Consider the following 9,594-nt stretch of genomic DNA (forward strand, 5'->3'; position numbering starts at 1 on the left):
GGGAACAGGCGTTTAGGTGGTGCACAGCTGTCTTGACGTTAAAATATATTTCAATCCAGGTATTCCGTTCTCAGAATATTTTCTTTCTGAGCACGTACGCATGTTTTTCTTTCATTTTCCTACACTGATAGGCTGATGAGGTGCCGTGATAAAGAATGAAACTGAGTTAGTGATGGACAAACACGCAAGACAGTTGTTTTGTCAGAGTGCATTGATGCTGTAAAGGCATCTTTTTTTTTATCTTTTTCTATCGGATTAGGGTCCAACATCGACTGATATATGTTGGAATCTAACGAAATAATTTAGAAAATCAAACGGGAAGCTGTTCTACAGGAAAAAAAAAAGAAAGATTACTAGATCGGGTTCAGGAATTTTCCCATAGGAGTTCTACATACTTTCGGTTTTCACTTCCGCGAAAACATTCTAGGAACTTGAAAGCAAAACATGGACAAAAGGAAACTGCTTCATCCGGTCAGCCAAGCAAGGATCCGTTACTTTAAAGCAGATTCTGAAATATTTCTTCAATATCATTTTAGTAATTTCCCCGCGGAGTTCACTTCTTTATTCTTGAACAGCACCTAGTTTGCCTTACACGATGTGACTTCTTATATAAATACCACTTTTCACAGCGCTGTTTTTATTGCTGACCACTTGTACTGAAGGCTTCGAACAGACTCAACTTGAAGAGTATTATTGTCTGTTTCGCGTTTTTCGTCACCCAGGCCGCTTTCAGATGAATTACTTTTGCTCCTGGGGCTTGTGATTCTGCAGGGGAAAGGTAGATTAATGGTTAGATCTGCAAAAATACACATCTGTCGTGCAATGCGGAATTTTGCGGTAAAGAGGAAATAGATTCTAAGCATCATTCTTCTGGAAACGAAGCAACGTGCCGCTAGCCGTCATGTCCAAACCTCCTAACAAAAAGTTGAACAAACTGAATTTGACTATAGCCCCATCCACTACAGTCCCTGATCCAGTATTACCGTAAGTATATGCTCGATTTTTATCATTTTGTTCTCGTTCCGAGGTCAAATTCCTCCACCCCTGTCTTTTTGTTCATTTGTACATGTCGTGTACGAAATGAGGTTTGTGCTTTCGTCCTTTTCTGCTCTGCAGTAACGATGCTGCCGGCATCGGCTCGCAAAAAGTGGAGGAGATACGAAAGAAATTCGACGAACTGAACTTGGATTCCTTACAGCGCGAGAGGCTGGAGGCGTTTCTAGCTGAAAAGAGGAAAATTGGAGAATTGAACGCAGAGGATTTTGAGAAATTGGCTGAATTAGGCGCAGGAAATGGTGGCGTCGTTACAAAGGTTTTGCACAAGCCGAGCGGTCTGATAATGGCTCGAAAGGTAAGCGAGTGATCAAGAGTATTTGGAACCCAATTTAATTCCCAGCCGTGTCTATTTTCAATTTAACCCGTCTGCTTTGCAAATCGTTTTCCACACATCGGTCAGGAATACATTCTCTTGTCATTCCAAGCGGTTTCTGCTCTCTGTCGCACCTATTTCTGAGGAGTCTATGACCTTCAGGAATTTCTGTGCTATTTTTGACCATTTTTCTAAGTAACTCGTGTTTCTTTTCATGTGCAGCTAATTCACTTGGAAATCAAACCAGCTATAAGGAACCAGATCATCAGAGAACTCAAGGTTTTACACGATTGCAACTCCCCCTACATCGTTGGATTTTATGGGGCCTTTTACAGTGATGGAGAAATCTCTATTTGTATGGAACACATGGTACGTTAAAAGATTCGTGCATTCGCGAATGTAATGATCATTGTTGTTTATTGTGTACTTCCCCATTGGAAAACATTGAGAATCTACGCTTGAACTAGCAACATATTCGTCGATTCGAAATTATGTAAAAGCCGAAATACTTTCTCGGAATGGGAACTGATGTATTAATAATTCACCGGTCGTTTGGCCCACGTAGAACGCGAGCAGTATTAGCAACAGCTCGCGGATTTTCACCTAGCGGTACAAAATGGGCTGGATGTTGAGCGCTCGTCTGTACCATTTATGAATAGGTCGAGTTTTCAAAGTCAAAGTAAAGAAAGCGTGGCTCGATGCGTTCATTAGGAGCTTCTTACGTTGATAAGTTTACTTTTCGTCTCGAGGTCTGTCAGTTGAGGATAACAGGCACTCTAAACCATAGTTGATGGCGGCTTTTCGATCGATCTTATATTTATGCTTTGCGCTGTTCTGCAAAATGCAAATAGGATCAGTTCAGTTATCGCCTGGGCCACTCAGAAAGCAAATTAAAGCGTTTTTTTTATCTTTTATATTTTTGGAGATAAATCGCTACTTCTGCAGCATTTAATTATCCCTTAAAGTAGCTGAATTCAATTTAATTTGGAACATCAAGAATTTCCCTTGCAGGAACATGACCCTGCAAACATGGTTATTTCTTTATTGATTAAATTATTCGGTTTGGTTTGGCTTTCGCAAACCAAATTCTTTCCAGGACTGGAATTATTTTAGTGCGCGTAACAGTATCTTGTTTTCACTCTAATATTGTTTATTATCATTGTGATCAAGCACTGCACAGTTGTGTTTTCTGGGCAGGATTGGTTTGCATTTTAGCTCTCCAACTCTCTCACCTGCAAACAGACTGATTTGCATATTTAAATACTGTTTTGTCTTCTTCTCTAAATTACACACTTCAGGCTTAAATTTTTCTGATTAGTAAATTGCACAGTTGAAAATTACCTTGTGCTAATGTCAAGTGCGTGTCATAATTCTGAGGATTTAGGCAGAGGATCTGATCCCTTTTAAATTTTTTTGTTGTTTGTGTTTCTCATGATGCCCAGATTGGGTGGCTATTAGTTGGGTAACATTTGAAAAAAAGTGGATCTCATCTTAGCAAACACATATTTGTGGTTGTTTGTTTATTGGTGTCACGTTGTGGACTATCCTCTGAAAACAAGATACAGCTGGTAACCACCGAGTTAAGAATTTTTTTTTTGTGGGAACAAAAAAAACCTTTGTAACTTATTACTGGACAACAAAATAATTTTTTTCAAGAAAAACCAAGGTTAAGCTGCTTTTAGACAGACCAAATGAAAAGGTGTATTAGTATGGTCTAACCATGACATATTATTCAGACAAGCCTTTGTTTGGTACAATCATGTCTTTGCTTTAGTGGAGGTGTGGGTTCATCAATTTTCAATTGATCTTTTCCAGTCAAGAACAAGAAAATCTAACTTTCAGTGTAGACTGCAAGTTGCCCTTTCCATTCTTATGGAGTGTATTGAAAAGATGGAAGGCATTTCTTAACTGCCTAGGAAATTATTGTATAGATAAGCTCACTTTTTCAGTTTGTATCTGTAGCATACTTCAGCTTTGAAAAATATCCCAGCTTGAGTTCAAGGTCAACATAACTTATCAGCAGTTAAAGAGTAAAGGGAAGATGCCCATATGGTTGGTTTGAGGTATAACCAGAAGGCAGAAGGTGACCTACTTTGCCCAGCAGTCAGTTAACATTTTGGCATATAAGAGTGTCTGGCATGTAATTTCTCATTAAAGAGTCTATTCATTTTAACCCTTTTTGATTCCCAGAAGTGACCAAGGCCTACTTTCTCTTTACAATATCAATACAATGTCTAGCCATCAAAGTGTGAGAATTTAGAGAAATATCAATTAGGGGATTATCATTTGATCTAAACCTAAATTTTCAGAAACTAAAATTATAAGCAATGTACACTAGTCAGTGTGGAAAATTAAGAAGGAAATCTGGGTGGTAAAAGGTTTAAAGCTGAAAGGCAATGAGTGGAAAACATATTAACTAGCAGTATTATTTGATTTAATATCAAATTCTTGGAGCAAAAATTTTAAGAAAGGTATGGTAGTTAGAGCCAAGAACTAATATTTATCTCTTGGAAGTGAAAGTTTTAATGAGGTGAAATAATTATCTTATTGATCTTGTATTCAGGATGGTGGTTCCCTGGATCAAATATTGAAAAAGGCTGATCTAGTACCTGAGGATATTTTGGGAGTTATCACAATTGCTGTAAGAACTAGCTGATATATTATATATAGCAGATAGTAGAGCAATTGACCATTTGTAGTCCAGGATTAATGTACGTAGTATTACCTCTAGGATAAGCAAAAACTTGAATTTTGAGAAAGGGGAAGTTTATGGTCAAAACTGTGCTGCAGCCATCAAGCTGAAAAAGAAAAAAAAAATGTAAAATCCAGCTTTATGTATGGGGCTGGATTGAAATTTCAGGTTATCTTGGACTGTGCAGAAAGAGCAGGGAAAGCCACATGCACAAAAGGGAATCCTTTTTTCTGTGGAATGTTAGACATGTTTCTCTCTATGTATTGTATTTGTCTGGCTATTAATTTCTGTTCAAACAAGACTTTGCATACGTAGGGCTCCAAGATTAATTTCTGGTTTGTGAAATATGTTTCTTACCCAGGTGTCAGTTGTATAAAAATTGTTCTCTTACAGGTTTTAAAAGGCTTAAGCTACCTTAGAGAAAACCACAGTATTATACACAGAGGTAGGTATTATAACCATGTTAAATTGTTATTGGTGCAAAATTGCATGTTCCATCCAGAAGGCAACATCCTCTTACTAATGAGTGCTGTAGTTTACATCTATTTAATAATATAATTATATAAGATAGGCAGATAATTAACATTTGATTGATTTTGTTACTACTTAATTAAGAGTGCAATGGATTTATTACCATACTGCAAGTTTTTTTCAGCGATGAGGTTGAATGATTATGCTTTACTACTTTTGAGCAGGATTGTTTGATGCTTCTACTACATTCAGTCAAACCTGTATTAAGCAGCACCATATTAAGCAATCACCCTGTATTAAGCTGTTGGTAGTTTAAGTCCCAAAATCTTTTCCCATGAATTGCTGTAATTTTCACCTCAAGCCTGAAATACAGACAGGCCCAACAGCCTGTTTGAACAGTCATTTCAAGTGGAACCACACAAATGAAACTCAGAGTAATCTTTCAAGTCATCTCATTCATTCTGTGTTTATCTTCCAAAATCAATGTTAGCACCTTGAGTTAAAATGTCCAAAGGGTATTGAAAATTATCTTCTTTGGATTCTTAGGAAAAATATTATGTACGAACATCATGCGAGTTATTTGCTTGTCAACCTTTATTAAATAGTCACCCCAATGGGTAGCCATTCAACTCGTTTCTTGACAAAGATGTGAATCAAAGCAGTTGAAATATTGCATGCCTTCCATGATAGCTTTCCCTTCATTACTGATAGTGACCCAAAGTTGTGAGACAATCGATTAAATAAATTTAGTTATCATTTTTACAACTAGATAGTTTCACATACTTGTGAGCTCTCTCCGTCCACATCTTAATCTCCTACTAACTGTAACGGTTAGGGGTGTCAGTGAGTCATGAAGTAGAGGGCAAAAACCGTAAAGTAGATGGCAAATTTCATAATTACCAGCTCTTATTGAAACTTCTGAACATGTGTGATTGCTGCCTCTAAAAGCTGAAATTATTGGAATGTATGAAGCCCAATTTTTCACATTATTTACCTAATGTGATTTACCTATCATAGTGGAACCATATTCTTGCCTCCTAACAAATTTAGGCATGTTCGTCAAATTCAATAGTGTAATCTGGTAAATTTGTGGAATACTCCAACTTCATAAACTTGTTCAAAGTAGTGTGATCATCACAACAAGTGTTCCTTTTTGTTAATCAGATGTGAAGCCCTCAAATATTTTAGTAAACTCCCGTGGTGAAATCAAGCTCTGTGACTTTGGAGTTAGTGGACAGTTAATTGACTCAATGGCAAATTCTTTTGTTGGCACACGATCTTACATGTCGGTAAGGAGAATATGTTGATTAGTGAATGGTAGTTTGGTATTATGTACTAAAAGAAATTACATGTTTCTAACCTTTATACCTCCTTGGAATGACCAATGAGTAATTTCTCCTTACCATATCAATAGCATTTCAACCAAAGAGGTGATAATGAGAGAGAAAATATCATCTGGGGGATATTGTTTGATTCAAGACCAAATTCCCATAGCTAGAATTATGATAAGTGTATAGCACACTGTTAGGTGAATTGACAGTGAGATTTTGGGAGTGAAAGGGTTAAAATGTAACAGTTAAAATCCAACATGGAAGCTAAGAAAACAAGAAAACAATCCACAGACAAGTTAAACTGAGGTGGAAAATGCATGATAAGGAAGGCTTAAAGATGTTTCTGATACTTGAAAGGAGATACATTGTACATGTATGTCATTCATAGTTTGAGTAAGTTCTGTAACCTAGAAAATTTCCTTTTAATCAAATAAACCTTAGAGATTATTTTGTCCAAGTGCATGAACTCTGAAAAATAAGAATAAGCCATGAAAAGAGAACTTAAGATACAGAAGATTCACCTTATTTGCAATTAATCTTTGACATTTTTAATTCTCAGCCTGAAAGACTTCAAGGAGCTAACTACACAGTTCAATCTGACATTTGGAGTTTTGGATTATCATTGATTGAGATGGCAATTGGAAGGTATCCAATTCCACCACCTGAAGAAAACCAAAAAAGCACAAGTCCATCACATTTAAAGAGAATACCTCCAGGAACAAGGCCACCCAGTGGTGTGAGCAATGATGCAAGGCCAATGGCGATATTTGAATTACTGGACTATATTGTGAATGAGGTGATGCCAAAAGTCTTAACAGTAAACTGATGAAAGTCGTGTGAATCAATTTTTAAGGAATTTATCTTGCGAGTTAGTTAGAGGATGTACATAAAATTTGTGTAAATAGAGTAAGCAAGTTGAATCGCTTTTCTTCCCTCCATTGTTCTGACTAACCAAATGTTTGAGTAACATATTGGTTGATCAGTTTGATCTCCTAATAATATCTTTGGAGAAGCGTGCATTTCTGTGTTGATGTAAAGTTTGCAGCAAGTTCAGGATTGCTGCATTGTGTAATCATCTCCTTTACTACTGGGAAAATCTTTGTAGAAACTATGGTATATTATTGAAGAATGGTATATTATTGTCACTGAAGTTATACATTTTTGTTCTTTATTGGATAGCCTCCTCCCCAGCTACCACCAGAGCAATTTTCAGAAGAGTTTTGTGAGTTTGTCAACAAATGGTAGGTAATGTTTCCCACACTCTTCCATATGATAGTTATGAATGATAGTTATTGTCAAACTTGGACATAAATGTTTAGGGGAGTAAGTTGTGGTATATCCAGATGCACTGGAGATCCGGACATTCTAGAAAACGGCTAAATCTCACAATAATCTATTTCAATCTGTTTCAGTCTTGTTAAGAATCCTTCAGAAAGAGCTAACCTCAAAGTGTTAATGGTAAGTTCTGTATGCTATGGAAAACATTTATTTTAAAATAAACTTGGAACTTTTCTTAGGAATTTTACAATAGCATCATGATTTTACCTTTTGAAATGGCAGCAAACCTCACCTTCAGTATGGCATGTAAAGGCAGCATTGAGTTCCAAACAGAAAAGTGAATAATTCATGGCCTGTATGAGGGGTAACAGGTGATGGGTGAGCATCCTATTCAGAGATTGGGCTTATAAGGCAGATTTGTGGTTACGCAATTTTACTGTAGAACATTTTGCCAAAGAAGGGAACAACCTAGAAACATAAACTTCCCCCTCTACATTTGAAACTCTGCTGGGTCTTTCATCTAACCAGTTACTTTGCCCAAATATGAAACTGAAGGACTTAACCCTTTATGCCCCAAAATCAGTATACACTTTCTCCATGGTGCTCTCTGTACATTTCCTATAGTACTGAGAAAATTTATTTAACAATCAAGAACCTCTCAAGTTGGTTATTATTTCTTTTATCGTCATGACCTTACTGTTTGCCTCAAGAGTGATACAGTGGAGTGAAACTGGATGCTAGTCACTCTTAGAGATTAAAGGGTTAAGGCTACTTTATTTTTAAAAAGGTGGAAAACCAAAAGTGTCACTAATAGCCCCATCCAGAAATTTATGTGTTATACTTTTTACCAGTACTGTTTATGAGATTAGCTGTAAGTTGGACAAAGGTAGTTTTCTTTTTGACTCTGGTGCTGGTGAGATATTTGGTGGTTGAGTGATGTGTTATTTTGTTCATGTTGAGTGGAGTCTACATTGGTTTTAAAATGGGACTGATTTCCAGAATAAAAGAGGGTTGCCTCAAAGCAAAATCATCTAGTTGAAAAAGCCTTAAAGACCACTGCTCTTTTACTCTGTCTTATTCTTCCAGGATCATGTCTTCATCAAGATATCTGAGTCAAAAAAGGTGGATTTTGCTGGCTGGGTTTGTTCAGTTGCTGGTCTATAGCGAGTGACTGGTTGCAATGCTTACTGATGAAAATGAAATGAATTGGAGTATTGGCACAGAACAAGCTTAGTACTCTTATTTAACTTGCATCAAGAAAATGATGGAATACATGAAAAGGTCTTATATGCATTGGAATCTATTAATTGTGGTGTGTATTGGATTCAGAGCAGCGAAAAACTGCCTTGGTTTGGGAGGGAATGTAAACAAGTTGCAGCCTCTTGGAGATGCAAACAATTATCAGAGTTCTTCAGGTATAGAGATTTCCACTACCCTGTAACTGGACGCCTTTGCATTGCAACAGTGCTGTTTACCAGGGAGTGCTGAGGAACTAAATGAAGATCTCAAAATCCTAGATAAGGCAATGATAGGATGGGACCAAGAGGGGTGGAGTTGGGCTAGGTGTTACATGTCCCCAGTCACCCCATCCTATCAGTCATAACTCTAGTTGCATGAAAAATAAGTGGATTTCTTTCTAATAATGTGATTATTGTATATTATTAGCTTTTTGGTGTATGCTGTAATTTCTTACTTTAGTTTTATTGAGGTACTATTCAAGGGTCACATTTAAATTGTTAAAAAAAAAGGATGTAAAATCCTAATTGTAACCTCCTCCCTTAAGAGGTATTCCTTGATAGGCGTTCTCATTTGTAAGTACACCTACGTTCTTACCCCCTTAGTCTACATGCTCCCTCAATTAGATCACATTTGCACAATAGTTACAACAAGTCGAGAATGGAGCAAGATTTTTCATCAAATTCTTCTCACCCAGTACTCCAAAATGTGCAGAGCTGTGATTAACTATGTGAAGAACTGAGAAGGAATTCTCAATTTTTTTTTCCTATTTTCTTTCCTTTTTTTTTTTTTTTTTTTAATTACAGATTTCTTTAATTTGGCCAGATTGAAAAGGTTGATTGATTTTTCCCTCACTCAAGTCTTAGAGTGGAAAAATTACTCCCTAGAAGTGAGCTTACTTTAAAGGCGCTGAAATATTGTATAAGCTCGGAGATAATTAAAAAGGATGTTACAAGAATGACTGTCGTAGGAATCAGATATGACAGTTGCTGTACTAAATCATAAATTACTTTTTTTTTTTTGCATCGTCGTGGAGGACATAATAGTCGTCACATAATAGGGAGACTTCTCAGAAACATAGCTATTGGTACAAATGCATGCACATGCAGAGTTCCAATCTACACCTGACTCTTTTCAAAGAGGTTGGGAAGAAGTGCTTGAGTCCCACGTTCTTGAGAGAACAGGGGCCTGTTTCTGGAGAGAGGAAGTCTCTTTAT

At 36.8% G+C, this 9,594-nt stretch overlaps 1 protein-coding gene across 1 annotated transcript; it reads left to right on the forward strand.

Annotated features, from left to right (window-relative positions):
- Window positions 1-713: 713 nt before the first annotated feature.
- LOC131779742 (dual specificity mitogen-activated protein kinase kinase 1) lies at window positions 714-9,335 on the forward strand. The gene is made up of 10 exons (XM_059096335.2): window positions 714-984; window positions 1,117-1,351; window positions 1,592-1,738; window positions 3,933-4,010; window positions 4,455-4,506; window positions 5,697-5,821; window positions 6,423-6,659; window positions 7,043-7,104; window positions 7,276-7,321; window positions 8,228-9,335. Exons 1-10 carry the CDS (start codon window positions 902-904, stop codon window positions 8,303-8,305), a joined length of 1,143 nt encoding a protein of 380 aa, XP_058952318.1. The 5' UTR covers window positions 714-901; the 3' UTR covers window positions 8,306-9,335.
- The last annotated feature ends 259 nt before the right edge of the window (window positions 9,336-9,594 follow it).

The sequence above is a fragment of the Pocillopora verrucosa genome, chromosome 4 (genome assembly GCF_036669915.1).
Source record: "Pocillopora verrucosa isolate sample1 chromosome 4, ASM3666991v2, whole genome shotgun sequence".
Classification (NCBI taxonomy): domain Eukaryota; kingdom Metazoa; phylum Cnidaria; class Anthozoa; order Scleractinia; family Pocilloporidae; genus Pocillopora; species Pocillopora verrucosa.